Source organism: Astatotilapia calliptera, chromosome 13, assembly GCF_964374335.1.
Source record: "Astatotilapia calliptera chromosome 13, fAstCal68.1, whole genome shotgun sequence".
Classification (NCBI taxonomy): Eukaryota; Metazoa; Chordata; class Actinopteri; order Cichliformes; family Cichlidae; genus Astatotilapia; species Astatotilapia calliptera.
In genome coordinates this window covers 8,930,335-8,954,091 of record NC_137434.1, presented here as the reverse complement: position 1 = coordinate 8,954,091, position 23,757 = coordinate 8,930,335, and the positions used below count along the sequence as shown (strand labels likewise).

The 23,757-nt window shown below is 41.2% G+C and overlaps 5 protein-coding genes across 14 annotated transcripts in view; 4 read left to right on the top strand and 1 right to left on the bottom strand.

Annotated features, from left to right (window-relative positions):
• The first annotated feature begins 635 nt into the window (after positions 1 to 635).
• LOC113035418 (zinc-binding protein A33) lies at positions 636 to 2,263 on the top strand. 2 transcript variants are annotated; one of them, XM_026190970.2, is made up of 5 exons: positions 636 to 764; positions 856 to 1,089; positions 1,208 to 1,254; positions 1,341 to 1,483; positions 1,573 to 2,263. In XM_026190970.2, the coding sequence occupies exons 2-5, from the start codon at positions 955 to 957 to the stop codon at positions 2,166 to 2,168; spliced, it is 921 nt and encodes a 306-aa protein (XP_026046755.2). In that variant the 5' UTR covers positions 636 to 764; positions 856 to 954; the 3' UTR covers positions 2,169 to 2,263. The 2 variants fall into 2 exon arrangements, with proteins under 2 accessions (XP_026046755.2, XP_080144204.1); XM_080288078.1 differs by lacking the exon at positions 636 to 764 and having other exon boundaries at positions 810 to 1,089.
• Positions 2,264 to 3,260: 997 nt separating this feature from the next.
• On the top strand, positions 3,261 to 7,505 carry LOC113035414 (factor VII-activating protease). 3 transcript variants are annotated; one of them, XM_080288071.1, is made up of 14 exons: positions 3,261 to 3,439; positions 3,678 to 3,888; positions 3,993 to 4,079; positions 4,191 to 4,301; positions 4,425 to 4,541; positions 4,650 to 4,760; positions 4,841 to 5,012; positions 5,090 to 5,187; positions 5,274 to 5,297; positions 5,403 to 5,841; positions 5,935 to 6,077; positions 6,170 to 6,304; positions 6,655 to 6,800; positions 6,918 to 7,505. In XM_080288071.1, the coding sequence occupies exons 1-14, from the start codon at positions 3,299 to 3,301 to the stop codon at positions 7,083 to 7,085; spliced, it is 2,103 nt and encodes a 700-aa protein (XP_080144197.1). In that variant the 5' UTR covers positions 3,261 to 3,298; the 3' UTR covers positions 7,086 to 7,505. The 3 variants fall into 3 exon arrangements, with proteins under 3 accessions (XP_080144197.1, XP_080144196.1, XP_026046747.2); XM_080288070.1 differs by having other exon boundaries at positions 5,274 to 5,396; positions 5,442 to 5,841; XM_026190962.2 differs by having other exon boundaries at positions 5,274 to 5,841.
• Positions 7,506 to 8,216: 711 nt separating this feature from the next.
• LOC113035415 (E3 ubiquitin/ISG15 ligase TRIM25) lies at positions 8,217 to 10,666 on the bottom strand. Its single transcript, XM_026190963.2, has 6 exons — positions 9,939 to 10,666; positions 9,725 to 9,820; positions 9,396 to 9,629; positions 9,293 to 9,315; positions 9,047 to 9,180; positions 8,217 to 8,959 (listed from the first exon to the last, which is right to left on the bottom strand). Exons 1-6 carry the CDS (start codon positions 10,533 to 10,535, stop codon positions 8,349 to 8,351), a joined length of 1,695 nt encoding a protein of 564 aa, XP_026046748.2. The 5' UTR covers positions 10,536 to 10,666; the 3' UTR covers positions 8,217 to 8,348.
• Positions 10,667 to 10,908: 242 nt separating this feature from the next.
• Positions 10,909 to 16,762, top strand: LOC113035413 (delta-1-pyrroline-5-carboxylate synthase-like). 2 transcript variants are annotated; one of them, XM_026190961.2, is made up of 17 exons: positions 10,909 to 10,929; positions 12,056 to 12,173; positions 12,304 to 12,455; positions 12,547 to 12,696; positions 12,813 to 12,917; positions 13,009 to 13,167; positions 13,308 to 13,398; positions 13,690 to 13,814; positions 13,915 to 14,059; positions 14,152 to 14,225; positions 14,356 to 14,455; positions 14,657 to 14,877; positions 14,972 to 15,109; positions 15,199 to 15,394; positions 15,482 to 15,603; positions 15,763 to 16,045; positions 16,132 to 16,762. In XM_026190961.2, the coding sequence occupies exons 2-17, from the start codon at positions 12,077 to 12,079 to the stop codon at positions 16,311 to 16,313; spliced, it is 2,340 nt and encodes a 779-aa protein (XP_026046746.1). In that variant the 5' UTR covers positions 10,909 to 10,929; positions 12,056 to 12,076; the 3' UTR covers positions 16,314 to 16,762. The 2 variants fall into 2 exon arrangements, with proteins under 2 accessions (XP_026046746.1, XP_026046745.1); XM_026190960.2 differs by lacking the exon at positions 10,909 to 10,929 and adding an exon at positions 11,275 to 11,571.
• Positions 16,763 to 17,584: 822 nt separating this feature from the next.
• ate1 (arginyltransferase 1) overlaps positions 17,585 to 23,757 on the top strand; it is a 52,258-nt gene continuing 46,085 nt past the window's right edge. For 2 of the 6 annotated variants that reach the window (XM_026190969.2, XM_026190968.2), the window contains exons 1-5: positions 17,590 to 17,768; positions 22,183 to 22,246; positions 22,423 to 22,485; positions 22,667 to 22,776; positions 23,376 to 23,603. In XM_026190969.2, the coding sequence (XP_026046754.1) occupies positions 17,669 to 17,768; positions 22,183 to 22,246; positions 22,423 to 22,485; positions 22,667 to 22,776; positions 23,376 to 23,603 (565 nt within the window). In that variant the 5' untranslated portion in view covers positions 17,590 to 17,668. Of the gene's footprint in view, positions 17,769 to 18,792; positions 18,812 to 22,182; positions 22,247 to 22,422; positions 22,486 to 22,666; positions 22,777 to 23,375; positions 23,604 to 23,757 lie in introns of those variants that run through there. The other 4 variants (XM_080288077.1, XM_026190964.2, XM_026190967.2 and 1 more) reach the window with 4 other exon arrangements.

The window sequence follows — 23,757 nt, the reverse complement described above, 5'->3', positions numbered from 1 at the left end:
ACTGGGAGAAAACTGAAACAAGAAGCTACTATACAAATTTAACATACCTGAAATCATCCATGCAGGAGTGACAGAAAAGAGCTAAAAGAAAAGAAAAAAAGGAAAAGTAGTTCAATTCTTTAAACAAGTAATAAATCAAAATCAAATCAAATCACTTTTTATTGTCACATCACATGTGCAGGCACACTGGCACAGCACATGCGAGTGAAATTCTTGTGTGCGAGCCCCACAAGCAACAGAGATGTGCAAACACAACAACACAAACGAGCAAAATAGTAATGGACCTTGCAGAGAACTTCATTTTCTCTAATTCATCCAAGAAAAAGAAGCAATGAACCCACTGTGTGAAGGTACGGTATGTGTGAGAAACATTGTGATGGTAAAACTATAACAAAGGTTTGCCAAAGCACATGATAAGTATAAAAGTAAGTCATCAGCATATTGTAAAAGTTCGTAATCCTAACCCTTTCATACAATGATTCATACTATAACAAGTCTGAAACAAGGCTATCATGGCTGATAGAAGTATTTTCCTGTCGGTCATTGCTTTGTTGCCGTTATCATTGCATCATAATGAGCTTCTGCTTTTGCAGCTGCACTTCACTGCCAGATCCACTTTGTTAGCTTCAACTGAGGTTTTCTCAATATGTGTGAAACCCTTTCTTTAGGAGACACTGGTAAAGCACCAAGAGTGTCTAAAGAAGCAGAGAGAAGCAGTCAAATATAGGCTGAGGAAACTCGCGGCACGACAGTCAGAAATCACAGTGAGTTTCGTTCCGTTCACAGAACAGAGAGGTGAAATAATTACTCGTGACAGGGCTGCAATTAACTTCTAAATATTTATGCCCGACTCAGAAAAAGTCCTCAGTGATAAGGAAGAGTATCATTCGGAAATATCAAGAAATCCAAGCTGTCCTGGATGAGGACCTGAGGATTACCCTGTCCCACCTGGAGATGGAAGAGCGGGCTGCTGTCTCTGCCTTGGATGAGCTCATGGAGAGGAACTGTTCTCTGATCCAGGAGATAGAGCAGGACCTGGCTAGACTCACTCTGGCACTGGACCAAATGGACACAGAGCCTGATACAATGGTGAAAAAGTTGACAATAGCCAGATATAACTGGAAATGTTATGTGTTTCCTGTCTTAACAAAAATATAAATCTGATAAAATAAAAATAATCGAGATTATTTTTTACTTTTTTCCCCAGTCGTTCTTTTCATACCCTGAACAGGAAGACATGGAAACAGCAGACAGGTAGGGAAATTAATTATAATCTATCATAGAAATAAGCTTCATTATTGTATGTACCAACTTACTTACTTACTGTGTGCCTCCACTAGAGTGATTGATCTGCTAAACCAAACAGACCCAAGCAGTGTGAGCCTGGATGAAGCTAAAGCTGAGCAGATCATCAGCCTCACCAATAACATGCTCCTGCTTGTCTGCTCCCAGACCCCGATGATCAAGAAACTCATCAAGAGCTGTCAGTTTACATATTTTTATATTATTTATGATTACAATCAAACATTCAATTAAAACATTGTTAAATTCCAAAATGTAAAATATCTCCAGATTCCAGCGAGGTGTGCCTGGATCCGGAAACCGCCCACCCAAAGCTGATCATCTCTCCCCAAGGCGATAGTGCCACATATACGGACACCTGGCAGCAACTTCCTGACTTACCTGGACGCTTTGACACTACCCTCAATGTCATCAGTTTGCAGGGCTTCAGCTTTGGTCGCCATTACTGGGAAATCGATGTAACTGGGAAGACTTACTGGGAGCTCGGTGTCACCTACCCCAACATTCCTCGGAAGGGCACAACTGAGGACTGCTGGCTCGGCCGCGGGCCTGAGTCCTGGTGTGTGGAGTTTTTTGATGGCGAGTATACGGCCTGGCATGGAGGCGTTCCGCATCAGCTGCCTTTCACGAAGCGTTTCTGCCGGATTGGTGTTTTGTGTAGTTTTCCTGCAGGGCTGGTGATGTTTCTCGAGGCGGACAAAATGACACCCCTGTTTGCCTTCTGCACGGGGACCTTCTCAGACTGCCTCTACTTAGCTGTCTGCCCTGGTCATGACCACAATGGCAACAATGCAAAACCTATTGTTATCTGTAACCCTTCATCTGCCAACAGGGATCTCCGGTTTACTTCACAGAAGAGCTGTTGAACAGTTACTTTTTAAGCTGCTACTCCACAATAAGGCAAAAATATTAAAGCTGTAACTAACGACTTTTTAAAATAAAGAGATTATGAAGTTTGAAACGACTCTGTGAGCTTGTGCAACATTCTGACAGTGTTAATGCTCAGGCTGTGTAATGCTTTCTGTGCTCACAATAATATTTCAGTGTGATGCTGTTACGGTTGTTACAGTTAAAGCTGTGGGAATCATGCATGTCCATCACTTAGACCTTGAGACTTTCAAATTAAAACCAGGGTGTTACTAAAGCAAGAGCATCATTCTTTGTGAAAGTCTAAGAAAATATATCAGGTACTAATCTGTTTAGTAACTGTTTGGGTATCGCATGAGGTTTTCATGTAGCAGGGAAAAGTCCTCAGCATTGCTAACACATTATGGATCAGCTGGATTTGCCAGCTAGTTCAGCGAATTATGATTTTAGTAAAAGCACACTGGTATTTATCCTGATATGAACCTATGTGTGGATCCAAAGTCTACATTCAAACAAACAGTCAGTCCTAAGCAAACATGCTCTCTGCACCTGGGCATGCTTGGCAGATTATCTTTTATTTCACTTAACATTTTTTGATGTGAGGAATTGGTTCAGGCTGGCAGACACAGTTATTATGCTCCGTTAGACTAAAAAAAAGATTTTTTGCCCTTAATAAACATTAAGACATTTTTTTAATGCAGCTGAAATGTATAAATTTTAAATGTTCATTTATTTAAACAATTAATCATTAAGAAAAATATGCTTGGTATAAACATGAATGTATACCAATCAAGTAAATTTATTTGACCACATTTCCTGAAATGTAATGTTTTACACTGTAGTTATGTAACCAAAACTACATGGAAAACATTCATGTAGATATAGTAACTTGAAGTCAGCATTTGGGGGAAGATATCTTTTGATTTTAAATGTGTTTTTCACAAGCGATTGGTAAACTCAGCTGAATTTTTCCTATTATGTAGGACCATAAAGGTAACTATCTAAGAGCTCAGTTATAATCAATACAACTGACTCAGCAACGTGGATGGATGCCAGACAAAAAAAAAGAAAAAAAGAAAAAAAAAAGACAGAAAGAAAGGGCTAACTCAAAGGTTAGTGTACTTACCAAATGTTTGGAAAAGTGCGAGGGCTCCCCCAGTCAGCTCACTCTCATGTTACTCTCCTACATGTCTTCTGGTCAACTGCCATCATGAACCTGAAACTCCTCTTCCTTTGTCTCTTCTTAGCGGTGCTCTTCATACCTGCTGAAGTATGTATTAACTGAATTTAATAATCACATGCGTTGTATGTTATTTACATTGTGGCATTTTCTGTCAAAAAACACAGTAGATCATGTTTCTGTTTAAAAAGGTTAAGTCAATAGCTTTAGCCACATATATAGCTAGATAGACAGATAGACATGAATATATAGCGTGATAGAGATAGTTATTTGGATGTGTACGTGCTCTTATGTTATGCTGTCATCTGCAATTCCTTAAAAAATGTAGTTGAAAGATAAACACGACAAACATCGGGACTCTTCGCATCCTGGAAGACAAGACAGACATCCAGAGTCTTCAAGTCCTGAAAGACAAGACAGACATCGGGACTCTGCACAGCCTGAAAGACAAGACAGACATCGGGACTCTGCACGGCCTGAAAGACATGGGAAACATGAGAAAAAGAGACCAAAAGGAAGGTTTAAAGATATAATTGAGGGTTAGTACTCCTTTATGTTGCTTTTGTAACATATATAGAAAATGGTTTGAAATGTAGTATTTAAAGAATTAAAACTGTAAATCTAAAGGAAAGTATTGTTCTAGATCTCTTCTTTAAGGTCGTGGATGAGGATGATGAGGATGATGAAAATGGTCATTCAGACTGGCTTAATAAGTTTCTGGACCTAGACGGTAAGATACTAACAAACGTCTCGTGCAAATCTGTGGCATGTTTTCTTCTAATGCTACAGAGGAAAGGTTTAATTTTGACATTACGGTGTGTTGTCATTTTTTATTTCTCAGGCCAGTGCACCCCAAATCCTTGCCTTAACAATGGTGTGTGTAAGGAGAAAGGCGGGAGAAAGTTCAAATGTGACTGTCCCAAACCTTACAAGGGAAAAAAATGCGAGAGAGGTGTGAAGAAAAAAATCCCTTCTCTCCATTCTTTTGTCAAATTGCATATATATATATGCGAAGTGTAAAAAAACAAACTGAATTAATGTTATTAAAAATATCCTAATGGTGTTATTCTCTAAGGTCCAAGAATTTGTAAAAGAGGTCAATGCGGGTATGGCGAATGTGTACTGACTTCAACTCCTCCGCACTATGAGTGCAAATGCAAGCGACCCTTTCAGCCTCCAGACTGCAAAACTAGTATGTTGATTTAAATATATATATTTTAAAAAGCCCAAATTCCTGTTTGGTGAGGATTTTAGCAGTTACTGAACAACAGCCTAAATTTTGTTTTATTGTTCTCCAAAGTTTCAGTTTGTAATCCTAATCCATGTAAAAATGGTGGCACATGCATCAGAGATGAAAATGACTTTGACTGCCATTGCCCCGAAGGGTTCGGAGGACATTTCTGCCATGTTGGTAAATAATTCATTCTACAGTTTTTCTTCATATATATTTATCATAATTCATTGACTCACTGAGTAATTTACATTTCTCAGGTCCAAACGACTGCTATGTGGACGATGGAGAGTCATATCGTGGCAATGTGAGCGAGACGGATGATGGTGATGAGTGCCTCTACTGGAACTCCCACTTCATCCTGGCATCGGGTGTTAATCCCTTCACCTCCTTTGAGGACAAAGACGGCCTTGGCCCTCACAACTTCTGCAGGTCAGAAGTAACTCCATTTATACAATGTGCAGAAAACACCTATAAGAGGTCTGTCTCAGTGACGTTTTCTGATTCAGGAACCCTGACGGAGAGCCAAAGCCCTGGTGCTTTTTCAGAAGAGGCCACAGGTTATTGTGGGACTACTGTGATGTGCCAAAATGTCCTGTATCGACACGTGAGTTTTAAAGTGATGGGCAACATTTTGATCTTGAGTGTTGCAAGCAAAACATCTGTGCCATCTTCTTGGATCTGTGTTTTCAGATGGGCCGCCGACTGAGGTTGCTCCTACACAGCCTAAACCACCGCAGCCAGAACCGACACAGCCTAAACCACCGCAGCCAGAACCGACACAGCCTAAACCGACACAGCCTAAACCGACACAGCCTAAACCGACACAGCCTAAACCACCGCAGCCAGAACCGACACAGCCTAAACCACCGCAGCCAGAACCGACACAGCCTAAACCGACACAGCCTAAACCGACACAGCCTAAACCACCGCAGCCAGAACCGACACAGCCTGAACCACCGCAGCCAGAACCTACTGGTAAGCTGCCAGCGACTGCCATACCATCAACTGGGAAGCCCATCCGCCCTTCTGCGACACCTCTCCCTCCGACTACTGGACCAAAACAGTTTGCCACCTGTGGCATACCTCAGCCAAAAAAGGCTCTTACCCGAATCTTTGGGGGTCTGAAAGTCAGTCCAGGAGGTATACCCTGGCAGGTTTCTGTGCAAGTGAAGCCAACGGGCTCCGCTCAGCCATTCAGACATGTCTGTGGAGGAATTCTCATCGCAAGTTGCTGGGTGCTGACAGCTGCACACTGCATGTAAGGCTGCAAGGTTGAAGAACCAGATTAATGGTAGATTACAAGTAAGACAATGAAATATTGACTGAACCCTTTTGTTTTTTATTTGCACAGTGAACCAAACAAGGACATGCAGGTGCTGGCTGGAAGTCTCTCAGTGAGTAAGCCAGACCCCGGAACTCAGACCATACCTGTCGAAAGGACTATTAAAAATCCAAACTACAGGGTGACCAATGAAGCTGTTTACAATGATATAGGTGATACTTGTCTCAAATGTCTCTGTCATTTTGTTCAGATGTTCTTTCTTTGAGTTTGTTGTGACATTTATATCTCACATGTATTCCTAAAGGCTTGTTGAAGCTGAGTGGGACTCCTGGTTTTTGTGCCAATGAGACCCAGTTTGTGAAAACAGCCTGTCTACCAAATGCGCCACTGCCTGATGGGACGGAGTGCAAAATCTCTGGATGGGGTGCTACTGAGCAATGTATGTAAGGTTACAAAAAGGTTGCCATTTTTCATGTACATAATTTGGCTTATTTGATAAACACTTGACATTTTCTATTTTAAATGAAGCTTGAACTCTTTTCCAACATTTGATGACCTCTCCTTAATGACAAGTTTTGACACCTCAATATATCAATGCAGATGTGGTCAGACGACCATTACAACAGGTTCTGGGTTTTTCCAGTGGTATCCGAAGCTAGCTTTACAGGCAGAGATCACCTTCAGTAACTTTTGATGAACATTCACTCATTTTGTTCTGGAAGTGGGCATGAAATATGAAACAAAGAAACAAGGGTTACCCCCTAATATATTTCTGCATTATCTTTGCAGCTGATTATGGTTCCAGCCACCTGCTGGAGGCCAATGTCCTGCTGATCAACCAGGAAAAGTGCTCTGATCGTTCTGTTTATGGGAACATGCTGGACAATTCCATGTTCTGTGCTGGCTACCTGGAGGGAGGGGTGGATTCCTGCCAGGTTAGGACATTTGATGGTTTGATGCTGTTATAACGTGTATATTACTAACGCATCTACAGAAAGTTATTACATTAGTTCCAGTAGTAGCATATAGTCAGTTGTACAATTTTGTTTCAGGGGGACTCTGGAGGACCATTGACGTGCATGCAGAACAACGCTAATGTTGTTTATGGAGTGGTGAGTTGGGGAGACCAGTGTGGGAAGAAGAACAAGCCTGGGGTCTACACACGGGTCACTCATTTCCTGGACTGGATCAAGGCAAATACTGAAGGAGCAATTCCTTGAGCAACCTTTGTTTCTCACTAATATGCCCGCCAGATCTCCAACCACTACACACTGTACGCTTTTCCTAAAATGTAATCAAATTATATGATTATTCAAACTATTCATAAATGTACTGGATATTAGCTGGATTGTCTTATCAGTTACACATAAAAGATGGAAAAATCTGAAATCCGCTGTTATAACATAAATGATGCATGCATGGAAAAAACCCAAAGGCTTGAATTACTTTTTTAATTAAGCACAGTGTGTTTGAGTGGCTGTATATGTGTGAAACAAAGAATGGAAAAGAAAATCTCACAATATAAGTAGCTATACCATGTTTCCTCTGGAAAATGGGGCAAGTTGCATCACTGAACTGAAAATGTCCTAAAGTTGTGGCAGAATTATTACATGATGCAAATAAATGCTTCTTCTTTCTGATGTGCTGTGTTGTTCCTGGATGTCCTCACCAAGCCCTAGGGTGGCTGAGCTTTCAAAACCCTGTGATGGGTGCATAATGTTACTGTTTACAAAAAAAGAGAGAGTTATATTTTCTAATTGTGTTGAATGTGAACTTTCAGACTTCTTCTTCTTCTGCAGAAAGGTATTTATTTATTTACAATGAGCAAAAGCGTGATGCACAAAGAATTGTGTAAATCAGATTGTTAAGTGTCTTAATCTTTTCTAGACATATAGCGTTACTGTTCGTGTTATTTGACCTCAGTGTATTGTCTGCTGCAGGGCAACAACTCTGTAGGGCCATTGACATGTGAGACTAAAGGCATGCATGTCCTCCATGGTCTGATGAGCAGTTTACACACGGGTCATTTACTTTATGAACTGCATCAAGGCACACATGAGAGCTGCTAAGCTGCAGAAAGAGATCGACTTTGCCACAGAGCAAATGCACTGTTTGAACCTGATACCACTTAATGAAATATTTAGCGTACATGTCAACTGCAGAAACGGCAATGCTGCAATGATTACATAACTTTAGTCTTGACATTATAAAGTCACGGATATGTCTGCAGATGTGTCTTCTCATATATTATTATATAACCTAATTTTAGCAAGACGTTAGAGGTAGGTATATTCGTTAAAAGCCGTTGTAGCTTTACCAGAGTCAAAGCCAATCACGGAAACTTGGTGGTAGTCAATATTTTTGACAACCTAGATTTGTACAGCACGCTGGACATTTTCACAATGTAATTTTATGTGAGCACAAATGGAAAATTACACTTAAAATAATTATTTGATCAGTGACTCTGCATCCCACAGAGGCAGTTAAATGGTTCCTGTGAGTTCACTTTTCTCCTCACGTGTATGCCAATCCCAGGGGTCCTTTATCCAAAACAAGGTAAGAGGCTGTGTGTTGACTCCGTTCATATCAATGCATGGGTTAAAAATGGGATAGAGAGGTTCTGTGCACTGCACACAGAAGGAGTGAAGCAGCCTCATAGCGTCGGCATCATAGAATGACAGCTCCCCCTTCTGGAGGTTTGCAAGTATGCCTAGCTTTCTGACTCTCTTTCCAACTGACAGCTGCTTTTCCTGAGTATCATGGCACGCCAGGTACTGTCCGTCTCCATGGTAGATGCACCAAGATGTGTTATTTACACCCAGACTGGAAGAACTCTGGCTTAAACTGGCTTTTTTATCGACTGACCCCGTGGTCACACCTATCATCCAGAAGGGCTTGTCTTGGACAATGACTTCCCAGTAATGCTGGCCACCTGTAAAACTCTCCTGAGCAAGGACGCTATACTGTGAGTCATATGGCTGAGGGCTCTGTCCTTCACCGAAAGGTTGGCGTCTCCAGTACACTTGTTTTCTGTCTTGGGATAACTCCAGCTTTGGATGAGCTGTTTTGAAGTCTAGAAGAGGAGAACTTAAGTCTGCAAATACAAATATTTACTTAGTACACAGTTATAATGATAATGAGAGTTGGATTTAGAATGTCAAAGGAAAAAAGCTTTACTAACATGACCACATTCGTGGAAAATGTTGGGACAAAGCGACCGAGAGTTCATCCACCAGCCTCTCTACTGTTCTCAGCTTCTCAGGGTCACAGAGGTCTCTGTTTACTTCTCGGATTGGAGCAAATTCCAAGGGATCACTGCAAATAAAAATAAAAATCATACCACAGGAAGGCTCAGTGAATAATTATATGGAGCAGCGTAAAGCATGGGCAATTTCAGGTTACAAACTGGACTCAGCAATATACTCACCAAAGATTCTGTGATGTGATTTGCTGTTTGAAAACAACAGGAAACATTTGAGCTATATTTGTGCTACACTTCTGGTCACGGTAAGTGATCATGTAAACCCTACCTGCAGAAACTGCAGATCATTGGTTTCCTGGAGAAGTGATTTGCTGGAGGCTCTGAATGCATCTATCTCTTTGATCTGAGCCTCTACAATGCTCCTCTGGGCCTCCAGCCACTCTGTCATGCATGTCTCCTCTGCGTCTATAATCTGCATCATTAGACGCTCATCGCCATTCAGCACGACGTGGATTCTGCTGTACTTGTCTGAGATTCTCTCTCTAAACTCTGCAGCAGAGGTCTATGAGTTAAATGCATTGTTAGACAAACAAGAATGGCTTCCATCAATTTAAAAAGTTAAGCAATTTAAGAGTGTGATTTCTGTATTGGTTGTACCACTGTTTGTGTATACAGTGACTCCAGGTCTTTGATGGCATGTTCAGCTTCACTTCTCCTCTTTAGTAGCTGGTTCATTGTGGTCTCAAGCATACTCTAGAGACAGAAATACAACATGCCTCTGGTAAAACAACCAACCAAACAAACAAAAAACAACAGGAAGAAAATAGATAAATATTCCTCACAAGTAATGAAAAGAGATTATAATAATCACCTTAAAGTCTGCTTTGGCTTCATGCAGTTGAGAGGCTTTGTGATGTTTGTGCGTGCCAACCAGGACACACAAACAGCACACAGGTACCTTTTCCTCCATACAGAAGAGCTTAAGCTCATCGCGGTGCTCCCTGCACTTCAGAGACAGTGGATCGCTGGTCACCTCCACCACTGTGTGCTCCCTTAGAGCAGACCTCTGTTGGTGGAGCAGGGCGTGAGCCTGGCACAGCGAGGCATCGCAAGTCAGGCATGTTCTTATGGCTACTGATGGCATCTCTATGCAGTGGTCACAGCAAATAGTTGATGATGATTTAGTTTCACTAGTTGAAGCTGCTGCTTGTCGCTCTGCTGCTGACAGCGTCTTAGTGGTGAAGTCCTTTACTTTGGTCTGAAGGTCTGCATTTATCTTCAGAGTGAGGTCAGAGGGGAGAAATATCTGACACTCCGGGCAGAAGAAAGGCCCCTCATCAGACACATCGGTTTCCCAGACAGCCTGTATACAGGTGAGGCAGAAGTCATGCCCGCACTGCAGCGTCACAGGATCAATGAAGAAATCCTGGCACACAGGACACTTCAAAGTTTCCTCCATGGTCCCCATAGCTCTGTGTACAGGTGTTATGGTGGCTCAGTGTGCACTGTGCTTCTGACTGTCCTGCTCATTAATGTTTCACAGGTCTGTCCTGGCATGCACAAACGCCACTCACGTGGCTTTAGTGTCACATTACTGAAGACTGTTTGTTTTGGTTTTTTGCTTCACTAGCAGGTTCAAATGGTTGACACACAAATTAATGGCACAGTTTCAAAGAAATTGATTAAAATACAAGTCAACAGTCCAAAATGCAGGGTCATTTAACAAAAAAAATGACAGGAAAAGGGAATCAATTTAGTGTGAAATTTCTTTCGTTTGAGCACAGGTGTGTGATAAAGTAATCTCAACTTGAGATCTCATAGGACGCTTGCTCTTCCGGGTGTAAAAAGAGCCAGGAAGTCACGTGAGTACTTAAGCGAAGCTTGTTTTATTTTGTAAAGATATAATTTCGAAAACTTGAAAAAAGCGATATTAGTTGTTTACAGTCACGCTTGTTGTTGTCAGAATTAAATTACAAAATATTTCCCATTTAAAAAAATATGTTATTGCGATGTTATATTGCCCCTAGAAGAAACGACATTACTTTTTAAAATATGCCTATCACTTGTAATTATAAATAACAATAATAGCATAATACATATTGCAAAAGTCTGCATTCTCTGTGATATAGACGGTGCATGCTGATAAAACTGTTCTGCACTATTTGCACAACCCAATCTTCGTTTCAGCGTTAAGTGTGTAGTACTGTCACTCGACGTCTCTGTACTTGTGCAACCCGTGCTCACTCACAAAAAAATAAAATAAAATTCATGCGTACGTTAAAACTTTCTTGCGTAAGCCAACGTCTTATGTCGTCGTCGTCGTCCCCCCCCCCACGATATTTTATGTGCACGTCGTTCGTGAATAGCATTACGGCACTTCCCACACAACGTGGGCTGTGGATGTGGCAGTGAAGCGCTGCGATTCTCACTGAATACGTGTCTTCATTTCGCCGTTCACTTACAAGTGTAGCTGTGGTTGGCTTTCCAGGTCTCCATCTCGCTGGGTAAGGAGTCTTTTATAAAAAATCTCTTCCGCCTGTTCTGTCGAAAACCGAGGCAAGTTAGGCAGCTCACAACAGCTAAAGCTAGCTAACGTTAGCTAACCTAGGTATGTTTTGACAGAAGTACTCGACACGTAGCTGCTATAGTCTGATAAACTACCATGCAAACTGCAGTTCGTTCATATGTATTACAGGTTAAACAAGTGAAAAGCGCCCAGTCTATTGCCCTGCCTATTATTGCTGGTATTTTTCTAAGCTAACTTGGTGCAAAACAATCTTTAATGGGTCAGTGTGTCAAGTCCAAATATCGCATAACACTGATAAGAAGAAGACACATGATGCAGAGCTTTCAAGCGACAGCAAAACTCCATATATCTATTTAAAACGTTGGCGTCAAGCCTGTTTGTTTTACCCAGAAGCTGCTTATTTAATTTGATGCTATTCCATTGTTAAACTAACCATGCATTGCTTTCTGTGCTCATCACAGTGGTCCTGAATTTTCAGTGCCATGTTTGCCAGGTTGGCTTCCTGCTCTCCTCTGCCATTCAGAACACGGCAATCAAATGTGTGCCCAGTCTACATCAGAGCCTTTTCCCAGGCTAAATGTAAGTGATCAGCCAAGTGCTTCATCATACTAGGCTTGTACACAAATCTCAGGATCACTTCGATATGTGTTGGTTCTTCCTCGGCTGCCTATGCCTGTTAAAATGTGATTGTTTTCTTTATTCCCCGCAGTCGTTCTCCCTCGACCCCATGGGAAGTCCTTTGCACACCGCAGTGAGCTGAAGCAAGCCAAACGCATTGTAGTGAAGCTTGGGAGCGCTGTGGTGACGCGTGGAGATGAATGTGGTCTGGCACTGGGACGACTGGCTTCAATAGTAGAGCAGGTAATAATGTTGATACAAAGTGTCTTTTATAGAGGAATGACTGCTCCAAAGAAAAGAGATCTTAAATGTTATTGTTTCTGTGTTCCATCAGGTGGCCATGCTACAGAATCAAGGCAGGGAGATGATGATTGTTACGAGTGGTGCTGTGGCATTTGGGAAGCAGCGACTGAGACATGAGATACTGCTGTCTCAGAGTGTCAGACAAGCTCTGCATTCTGGGCAGAACCAACTGAAAGACATGGTGAATAACAGAAGGAACTTGGACCCTCTATTTTGTAACTGTAGACTGTATAACAGTGTGCTGATTTCTTTCTTTCTAAATCTTGTTAACTTTGTTTAAATCTCACTGTCTTTCAGACAGTCCCAGTTTTGGAAGCAAGAGCCTGTGCAGCTGCTGGGCAGAGCGGTCTGATGGCGCTGTACGAAGCTATGTTCACCCAATACAGCATCTGCACTGCACAAGTATGTGCTCTACGTTTGGCATAGAATAAAATACCTACAGCATCTGACTAAAATGTCACATACTTCTTCACATTTCTTTCCACCTCCTTAGATTCTGGTCACCAATCTGGACTTTCACGATGAACAGAAGCGCCGGAACCTGAACAGCACGCTACATGAACTGCTGCGTATGAATATCGTTCCGATAATTAACACGAACGATGCTGTTGTTCCACCCCCTGTTCCCAACAGTGACCTACAGGGTGTAAATGTGGGTACACCTGTTTTTGCATGCAATGTTTCCTTTGCACCTGAGTGAGAGAGGGAAGCTTTTAAAATGTAGTAGCAACTGAACTTGTTACTGACCTGCGCGGTGTTTTTTGCTTAATGAAAAATCGGTTTGTGTTTCAGGTAATAAGCATCAAAGATAACGACAGCTTGGCTGCACGGCTGGCTGTTGAAATGAAAGTAGACCTACTTATTGCCCTGTCTGATGTCCAAGGTACAGATATGACTATTTAAATAATATTTTCTTTAATTTGCATTTAAGAATCACAGTAATGGCCAGTATGTTATTTGTGTAGATTATGTTTATGTTTGTATGTATAATAAATGTGAACCATTATTATGCATAGTATTACAACAACTTATTGATGCTTTGCTTTTATTCATTAATGATTGCCAGGTAGTCATACATTAATAGAAGACTTTTTTGTTTTGTTTTTTTCGCGTTTTTGTTAAATCAGAAGATATCTATGTATGTGTGATTTTATTTTTCTTATTTTTTCCTCAGGCTTATACGACAGTCCGCCAGGAACAGATGATGCCAAGCTCATTGATATATTCTATCCCGGAGACCAACAATCTATCACATATGGGACTAAATCCAGAGTTGGTATCGGCGGCATGGAAGCAAAGGTCAGTGTGACAGATAATAGTTCATCTCACTATATGAAGAGGCAGAGTTCTTTCAGTAATGAAAATGTTGCATTACACTAAATCATGTTGTGTGGCTCAGGTGAAAGCAGCCCTCTGGGCACTGCAGGGTGGCACCTCAGTAATCATTGCCAATGGCACAGATCCAAAAGTCACCGGTCACGTCATCACAGACATTGTGGAAGGGAAGAAAGTTGGCACCTTTTTCTCTGAAGTGAAACCTGCAGGTACTGGGTAAAACCACTCAGACAGAGCATTTGAATCTTTTTGTTGTGGTTTGAGGATTTATGCTTGATGTTGGTGTTATTGACACCACCAGGCCCAACTGTGGAGCAGCAGACAGAGATGGCACGACATGCAGGCAGAACCCTGGCCTCCCTGCTCCCTGAACAGGTAAAGGGGGAAAAAATTATCCTAATTAGTTGCACAGGGTCACAAAATTAAATAAGTTCTACGTCGTAGTGACAGCAGTGTCAATTAATTTTGAATTGTGTTGACCACATCTATGTGTTTGTTTTTTCAGAGAGGGGAGATCATCTGCTGTCTTGCTGAGCTCCTTACAGAAAAGAAAGAAGAAATTCTTAATGCAAACAGGAAAGACATGGAGCTAGCAACAACATTAGGTACAGAGGCGGAGAGCTGGCACACGGATTAGCGTAATCCATACCTGAATGTAGATCTGTGACTCAGATACCATTGTAGTCTGTTTTGGTAGGAGTCATTGGGTGTGGCATCGCGTAGCAGAGCATTTACTCCTGCTTGGCAACACGTTTCTCTTTATTGATTGATGCGCCAGCATTTTTATTCATACTTTACTCTTACAGGTCGTCTGTCCCAGCCTCTGATCAATCGCCTGAGTCTGTCAACAGCCAAGCTGAACAGTCTTGCCATTGGCCTGCGTCAGCTCGCCGTTTCCTCCAGGGACAGCGTCGGCCGGGTGCTGAGGAGGACTAGAGTGGCCAACAACCTAGAACTAGAGCAGATCACGGTCCCCATCGGTGTCCTGCTGGTCATCTTTGAGTCTCGCCCTGATTGTCTGCCACAGGTCAGACCATGTCTACGCAGTCTGGAATACTTTTTTAAAGTCTTTGGTTTTATATGTGTTCAAAAAGAGTGACATTTTAAATGCTATACTTCAGGTGTCAGCACTAGCAATTGCAAGCGGAAATGCTTTGCTCCTGAAAGGTGGCAAAGAAGCTTCCAACACCAACAAAATTCTACATCAACTCACTCAAGAGGCCCTTTCCATTCATGGTGTAGCAGATGCCATTCAACTGGTAAGACTAAAAATCATTATAGAAATATAATTTTAGTTTCCTGGTAGTATTTTATTTGTTGCGATACACTAAAAGAATTTGTGCTGTAGGTGAGCACACGTGAGGAAGTTGAGGATCTGTGCAGACTGGACAAGATGATTGACCTGATCATTCCAAGGGGCTCATCTCAGCTGGTCCGGGAAATCCAGAGGGCAGCCAAGGGCATTCCTGTTTTGGGCCACAGTGAGGGCATCTGTCACGTCTACGTCGACAGTGATGCCAGCATTGACAAAGCTCTTGATGTTGGTAGGTTTTTAATTGCATTTAATTGCATTTGTCACTAATGCAAACTGACTGGTTTTGAATGATTGTACAAACTGTGTTTCTTTCCAGTCAAAGACTCTAAATGTGACTACCCTGCTGCCTGCAATGCCATGGAGACTCTTCTTATTCACAGAGATTTGCTGCGTACTCCTGTGTTTGACCAGATCATTGACTTGCTGAGAACAGAGCAAGTAAGAAACAGGATTATTTGGGTGTATGCTTTGAATGAGATTCAGAAATAGGAAAAACAGCAAGAGAATTTAACACTTTACCAACATCCATAAATACAGTAAATTACATTTGTTTGTTTTTTATTCTTTAACAAACTATTGGTTATTGCTTTCTTACAGGTAAAGATTCATGCTGGTCCTCGCTTCGCATCCTATTTAACTTTTAGCCCATCTGAGGTCAAGTCTCTGAGGACAGAGTATGGGGACCTGGAATGCTGCATTGAGGTGGTTGACAGCATGCAGGAAGCTGTGGACCACATCCACAAATACGGCAGCTCCCACACTGATGTCATTGTTACTGAGAATGAAGAAACAGCCGAACAGTTTCTGCAACAGGTGGACAGCGCCTGTGTATTCTGGAACGCCAGCTCTCGCTTTGCTGATGGCTACCGCTTTGGCCTTGGTGTGTATTTACCTTCGAGTGAACCTAAACTACCACTATGTTGAAAATAAAACAAGGTATTTAATTTTACTTTGTTTATTTTGCAGGAGCTGAGGTTGGTATCAGTACAGCACGGATACATGCCAGAGGACCTGTAGGTTTGGAGGGACTTTTGACCACCAAGTGGGTCCTTCGAGGGGAGGGACACACAGTGGCTGACTTCTCTGAGCAAGGCAGCATGAAATACCTTCACGAAAACATCCCTGTGCCGCAGGGGAGTTTCAATTAGAAACCACTGAACAACATAAAGTCACGTGTTTATTTAGAGGTTTGTGTCTGCCTGTAGCATTTCAACTCACAAGCTGCTTTCACAATCCTGTTTAGGTCTATTTTGTTGTGTGGTTGGAAGAATGGAGGCAACTTTTATCAGACAACCAATATCCTGGTTTTGTGAACCTATGAATCCATGTGAAACCCAAGAAAATTGACTGGTGGCTAAATGAGAGAAAACTGTAAAAGTAAAACAGAACTTAGGACTGGACAAAGCGCTTTTCACTCCAACGCCATTTTTGTAATTGCATAAAACTAAATCATTGTTCCAGCGGTGATTTTCTAAGTTATTTTTCTACATGCAAACTCTCCCTTGGTCTTGTTTATGCAGGATCTTGTTTTGGATTTACTTTGCTGTCTTTCCTCTTTGCACAGATAATTTAATAAATATGGTGTACAGTTCTTTAATTATAACTTGTGGAATTTTATGTGTCACAAAGCTTTTGGTGAGAAATCTGCCCATTTTCCCCCCAACGAAGGTCTTTATTTTTGTAATTTTTTGTTTTAGTTTACTTAATCCATACTATGTTTAATTTAAGAGTGGGGAAGCAGCTGTTGGTATATAGCCTGATTTCGGTTATTACTCTATTTAATTGATAGAACTGAGTTTTTAAATAATCTTCTTTTGATTACTAATGTTAGGACTCACCACAACTGATCATCTGCCTCCCTCTCATCCTGTCCCGTGCATCCTTTTCTGTCACACCAACTCTCTGCATGTCTTGCTTCACTACATCCATGAACCTAGTCTGTGGGCTTCCTCATTATCTGTTACCTAGCTGCTGCATCTTCAGCATCTTTTGTCCAGTATGTCCACTACCCCTCCTCTGCACATGTTCAAACCATCTTAACCTTCTTCTCCAAACTTTATCTCTAAAGTTCTCAGCCTGAACTGTCACTGATAGACAGATTTACAATCCTGTCTATCTTTGTCAGTGAAAGTGAGCATTTTCATCTGCCACCTCCAGCTTCACCCCTTGTCTTTATGCCAGTGCCACTGTCTCCAAACCGTACATTCAGAACATGTTCAGGCCTCTGAACATGCCTTCATCCTCTCCCCTGCCTCTGTCTTCTTAAATATGAAGTTATAAAGTCATTTCTACAGAATGCGCTGCAATGCATTATGTTTATTTTGATCCAAAAAACAAAAGCTGTTTCATTATTTGAGTGTTACTTGTAACACTTAAACACTTTTATCAGAACTCCCTTTGTTTTACGCACAACTGATGACGTATTTGCTGTGGGCGGGGTTACATGTCGAGCAAGGCTTGCCCGGTCACCTGTCTCAGCTGTCAGCTGTGCTAGATCTTAAAGATGGCAGGAAATAAGTCTTACACTATAGTAGAATATTTCGGGGGAGAAGATGGCTACCGCTGTGGTTACTGTAAAAGCCAAACGGGAAACTTCTCTCGTGGTAAGCTGGGGATGAAGTGTGTGTATATGTGTGTCTGTGTGGAGGATAGCCGGGGTTCTCTGAACTGGCTTGTGCTAATGACCTAGCTCCGTCTACTTTCTGGCATAATAGCCGGCTAGCTGTTTTTTTGCACTGCACCTATCCCTAATGTCAGTGTATTTGAGTATGTTACATAGACTGTACGCACACTGCGAGTGTAACTATTATTTAGCGTTAGCCTGACATCATTTAGATAGGTTTAAGGTTATTGACCTAGCTCAGGTTTTAGCCGTTAGCTTCTAGCCTAGCTTTTGCTTTCTGGGAAACGGAAGAAGGCTTGTAGAATAAATCAGTTAAGGTTATTGTTGAATGTTTTTTCTGTAGGACAACAATGTTTAACTTGGGGTGTAACAATGCAATTGTAGCATGTTAGCAGTAGATTTGCAGTAGCACCAAGCTAATAGGTAGTCTCTTAAACAGCAGGACGGAGAAGCAAGGCTGCTGCTCTTAGAAAGTGCAGCTTTCTCTTTTTTTATTTGTGATGTGACGCCGAGTTTAGGAAATCCAGGATATTTTATATTTTACGTGGTTTAAAAGTCGTATAATATCCAATAGGTGACAACGAGCGACGCATGTGTTATAGTACTTTCTCACACTTTGTATTGGTGTAACAGGTAATGTAGATTGTACTTGGCATTACTTTTTCTTGCGAACTCTGTTCTCTAGCTGTGAGTGACAGAGGGATAACAGTGTACTAGTTGAACAGCCTAATTATAAATGCTGACACGTGGCTATATTTTGGAATATTTAGTAAAAATGAACCTCGATGATGCAGCGATTCATTTTACTCTTACTTTTTAAAAGATCTCACTTTCACATAAAAATGAAAACTGTGAGAAGGTAAGAGGACACACTGGTGTCATTGATTTGATCTGAGCAGGGCTGAGACTATAATTAGGGAGGTCCCAGTGTAGTCAATGAGCAACTGGGCACATCGCCTGCAGACGAGAGCTGATGTCTAATCTAAGATAAGAGTGTTAATCTGTTCCTGTTACATCATATGGGTACGACAGCTTGCAGTGAAGAAGGGAGACTTTACTACCTGTGTAATTCTTGTAACTATGTAACAGTGCTACAGGGTGGAAGTGGATGCAGGTCAAGCGTTATCTCATGTTATATTCTCACTGGCATCATTTTATTTTCCTGGAAAGATAAGATAAGATAAGACAGAACTTTATTAATCCCTCGGGTGGGTTCCTCTGGGAAATTCGATTTCCAAAAAAGCATCTTATGCTGTAGATGCATGGATTATGTATATTATATACATACAGTATATATGTAAGTCTACAGTAAAGACGCACTGCTACTATATACAGTATATAGTAGCAGTGCGTCTTTACTGTAGACTTTTCTGAACAGGTGCGTCATATGATGTTTTCCCTTGGTGTGATTGGTGCAGTGATATTATCAACAGTGTTGTCAGATACAAATCAAACGCAACTCCTCACAACAAGAGCACAACATCTGCTCTCATCTGTGTTATTGTGTCTGTCATGCCTGAGTGAAGGCTGAAGAAGGGATCTGGTGTGAGTGGTGAAAACACACTCCAGGTGTGCTGTGAGCCACTGTACTCTTATCCCGCCTGCACATGGAATCTATTCTTTGTATTTTAGACTCATGATTCCTGCCTAACAAATTAGCAGGGCTTTTTGATGACATGTATTATGTTCAAATAAAAGGAGTTAATTAATCAGCATAATTTAAAGCCTTTTAAGTTCATTTTATATGCTCATTATTGGTTTTAATGCACATGTATATGAGAATGGGACATTTCTGCAATTTCAGAGGGTGTGATCATTTTACAGTCATAGGCCAGAAATATCCGAGAGACTAAATGTGTAGGCCCTAAACTTTTTGTATTTAAGCATAACTTCTCTGGGGTTTTAAACAGAGTGAATTTCAGTGCTCTTTATTTTACCACTGACAGATAAGATAACTGAAGATCTATGTAACGGGGGGGGGACAATGATTTGAATAATGCAACATAAGAAAAAACAGATTTTGACATACTGTTTACACGTTTATTTATGATGGTGATTCGGTTGTATAGACATACAGTCTAGAAAGTTTTCACAGGAACTTCATACAGACCTGTGAAAAACTAAGGTCACGTCATGATTCATTTGTAGAATCATCATATTGTAGCAGCAGTAACTTGAAGGAATCATTTTCCATAAGAAAAATGATATGATTTTGTCTCAGTCTTTTCACGTTGTTTTGGAGGAATTCTTTGCAACGTTGCTTCAGTTCACTGAAGTTTGCAGTCATTAGTTTATACCCAGGCCCCTGTAATGTCCCACCACACCGTTTGAATTTGGAGGTCTGGACTGTAACTGGGTCACTGCAGTGCCTTTATGTTTTTTTTCTTTCTTTGTCAGCCATTCTGCTGCTTATCGCTTTGCATGACTCAATTGCTACCAACTTTTAGCTGGTATGTAGATGGCTTCACATTTGCCTCTTGAATACTTGAGTATACAGAGGAGTTTATAATCAGCTCAGTGACTGGAAAGTAACCAGGTACAGTGGCTGCAAAAAACCAAACACCACTGCAAAACATCCCCTCCATCACTGTGCTTGACAGCTGGTATGAGCTGTTTACGCTAATATGTTTATGCTAATATTATGCATTATGGTAGATATTTCCACTTTGGCCTCATCATTCCAAAGGACACTGGTCCAGAAGTGTTGTGGTTTGGCCAGATGCAACTTTCAGACATAAGCTGTGCTGCAACATTCTCTTGAGAGAAAAAAGACTTCCTCCTAGTAATAATAATAATAATAATGATGGATTGGATTTATATAGCGCTTTTCAAGGCACCCAAAGCGCTTTACAATACCACTATTCATGCACTCTCACATTCACACACTGGTGGAGACAAGCTACAGTTGTAGCCACAGCTGCCCTGGGGCAGACTGACAGAAGCGAGGCTGCCTAGTGATCTTTCCAGAGAAGTTGTACATGTTCAGTGGTTTTCTATCTGTACTGTATTGAACTTTAACATTTAACACATTAACTGAGGGCTGCAGACTCTGAGATGTATCTCTTGGTTGTTTGCCTTTTCTTCGACTTTGGGATGAATTTGTTGAGACTTCCACTTTTGAGACAATTAACACACACCTGAACACTCCAGACAAGCAAACTGCCCAAATCTCTGCTTTGGTAGCCTTGGTCACACTTCCTGATGATCATTTAATCAAGTGATTTGTATAGCAGCACCTGACTGCTACTTCTCACCCTAGATCAGTGGTTCTTAACCTTGTTGGAGGTACTGAACCCCACCAGTTTCATATGCGAATTCACTGAACCCCTCTTTAGTGAAAAATAAAATATGATTTTTTTCAAATTCAAGACGTAGATATGTTTTTTACTGGTGCACAAAATGAGCCGTGCATGTCACGGCGGAGGCTCTGCCCAAACCCCTGAGACTGACTAACCGAACCCCTAGGGTTCGATCAAACCCAGGTTAAGAACCACTGCTCTAGATCCTATGGAAACAATAAAGGTGCACTTAGTTTTTCACAGTACTACAGAGAGTCCTGTGAAAAGTTGTGATGTGTGTCAGACATAAAGAAAGCCTGCAGTCTTGCCGCTGTGTCTGTTGGAGACTCATCTGTCATTTTGTGGTTCACTAGTGGAGTTTGCTTGGACTCTAAGCATCATTTTTTTGAAACATAGGAAATTATACTCGACTGAGAGGTTGGTGTGTGTTGTGTGAACTTTTTAACAGTTAATTACCTCGGCTGTTTTAGATTTAAATGGATTGTTTTCTTGCAATAGAAGCTTACGTTTTGGTTTGTTTATGCAGGCTCCAAGAGTGATAGGAAAGTTGAAAGTTGAAAGGAAGAGCTCAGACCTCGGCTCTGGGAAGAGGGATCTGGTCTGGCTACAAATGATAAATTTGTATATTTCCATTGGGGCCTTAAAGTACTGTGGGAATGACCCTTTGGAGACAGTATTTTAAACTGGAACAAAAATGTGGACCTACCACAAGTCTCTCAACTTCTTGACAGACTATGCCTTGTTTGTATACATACCTCGTATCACAGCTGTTTTAGTTTTACTCACTTGTGAAGAGCCTGACTCGTTCTCCTTGTTTCCGGTTCAGTTTTATCATCAATTTAAACACAGAAGTATTATCTCATTAACAGTTTCTTCCTCGTCCCATTCGCTTTTTGTGAATAAAAGAAAAGGCGTGACCACTTTTATAACCTTAAGCCTGATTGGGCTTAAGGTGAAGAGACTTTTCATACATAACACTGCTTAGGCTTGTTGCCATATTTTCAACGATTGCCATTATGTATAAAATTGTATTTAAATCAATTATACATTTTAAGGAAACAATTTGATTAATTATTTGTTTTGTTTTGATTGTAGGGATGTGGTCCCACACCATGACAGTACAAGACTACCAAGACCTCATAGATCGAGGATGGAGAAGGTGAGTAGCTACTTAGTATCCTGGTTTCAGCCAGTGGTTTCCTACTTCCATTTGAAACCTTTTCTCCTGAATTCAGTTTTAAAAAGGGAGTTGTGACTACTTCAAATAAAAAATAATAATTTATTGCCTTTATTTTTTTTTTCTCCCACAAATCTTGTCCATGTTTTCATTTTCAGAAGTGGGAAGTATGTTTACAAACCCATAATGCAGAAGACATGCTGTCCACAGTATACCATCAGGTAATTTTATTAACTTGCTTACCAAAATTTCCTTTTATGAGTCATGCTTTAAGTAACTTAAGATCTGATAAGACCAAAAAACCTAGAATACACAAGGGTTGTTTGATCTATGTTGAAAAAATACGTTAATTAAATGTTTGCTTTAACAACCAATAACCTTTACCTTGTATCCTCTCTCAAGATGCCACGCTCTGAAATTCCAGCCTTCCAAATCCCACAAGAAAATCCTGAAGAAGATGAACAGATTTATATCCAAAGGGGAGCTGCAAAAGGGGCAGGAAGATTGTGCAGGTATGTATAATATATGAGGTATAAACACATCCATTCATAGTCTCTATTGGTGTACAGTTCGTGGAAAAAATGGCAATACTCTTTAAGCAGTTAGTGCTCTGCGACTGCATATGTGTTGTAGTTTGTAGTGTGAAGCACTACACATGCTTGACTTGAGTTTGAAACTTAATAAATGTGTGAAAATGACTTGAGTCTGTAATGTATTCATGGACCACAGGTTTTGATATAAATGATGCCATGAACAGCAGGCAGATTGAGATTTATGGGTTTACACAGGAGTATGGCTGTTCCTCTCTATCAGCTCATAAGAGCTCCATCAGTTGCAAAGCTCACAAACTGTGCACATAACATTTCATCAGAGACCCCTTCACAGCAAGGCTTTTTAACTGCAGGATGTCACAGAGAGCAGTCCTGGTGCATGACTGCAGATCAGTAATGTCATATTCTGATGTCAATGATCAGGCGTAAGTGAGCACCCTGGTTTAAAGTGCAGTTAGCATTGGGTGCTAATTCAAAAACGAATTCAATTCAAAACAGAAGAGAAGGGTAATTTACAGTGTGCTGTCTGGTGTAAGCAATATTGATTTCCTGCATTATAGGTGAGCCAATGGACTCGGTGTGTGAAGAGGCAGGACCACAGGAACTGAGGAAAGTACATTTAAAGTACACCGCTCTCACAGGCATTCAGAAGGATGCTACAGAGTTTCCATCTACCACAGAAGTTCAGAAGGAGGCAGCAGATGCCACACCTACAGGCTCGCAAACATCACAAAATGATCCAGTGTCTGTACTGGCTGGGACCACAACATCCGCAGCTCCCAAACCAGGTAGGAGTCATCTAAACTAGTGCTGTACTTGCCGTTGCTCGGGGGGAGAAAAAAGTTAGTACTATAATTAGTTAGATCACATAGAATAGAATGAGCTATCAATCTAAACCTGGAGCGGCAGTGATCATAAAAAAATTAAACTAACTAAAGTTTT

Coding starts and splice junctions, on each gene's coding strand:
- LOC113035418 (XM_026190970.2), top strand. CDS start 955: ATGGAAGAGCGGGCTGCTGTCTCTGCCTTGGATGAGCTCATGGAGAGG. Junction 1,090..1,207: donor ACACAGAGCCTGATACAATG/GTGAAAAAGTTG, acceptor TTTTTTCCCCAG/TCGTTCTTTTCATACCCTGA. Junction 1,484..1,572: donor CAAGAAACTCATCAAGAGCT/GTCAGTTTACAT, acceptor AAATATCTCCAG/ATTCCAGCGAGGTGTGCCTG.
- LOC113035414 (XM_026190962.2), top strand. CDS start 3,299: ATGTTTGGAAAAGTGCGAGGGCTCCCCCAGTCAGCTCACTCTCATGTT. Junction 5,842..5,934: donor CTGACAGCTGCACACTGCAT/GTAAGGCTGCAA, acceptor TTATTTGCACAG/TGAACCAAACAAGGACATGC. Junction 6,305..6,654: donor ATGGGGTGCTACTGAGCAAT/GTATGTAAGGTT, acceptor TTATCTTTGCAG/CTGATTATGGTTCCAGCCAC.
- LOC113035415 (XM_026190963.2), bottom strand. CDS start 10,535: ATGGGGACCATGGAGGAAACTTTGAAGTGTCCTGTGTGCCAGGATTTC. Junction 9,821..9,938: donor AAGCCAAAGCAGACTTTAAG/GTGATTATTATA, acceptor TTCTGTCTCTAG/AGTATGCTTGAGACCACAAT. Junction 9,630..9,724: donor CACTGTATACACAAACAGTG/GTACAACCAATA, acceptor TTTAACTCATAG/ACCTCTGCTGCAGAGTTTAG.
- LOC113035413 (XM_026190961.2), top strand. CDS start 12,077: ATGTTTGCCAGGTTGGCTTCCTGCTCTCCTCTGCCATTCAGAACACGG. Junction 14,456..14,656: donor GGAGCTAGCAACAACATTAG/GTACAGAGGCGG, acceptor TTACTCTTACAG/GTCGTCTGTCCCAGCCTCTG. Junction 15,110..15,198: donor TAGCAGATGCCATTCAACTG/GTAAGACTAAAA, acceptor TTTGTGCTGTAG/GTGAGCACACGTGAGGAAGT.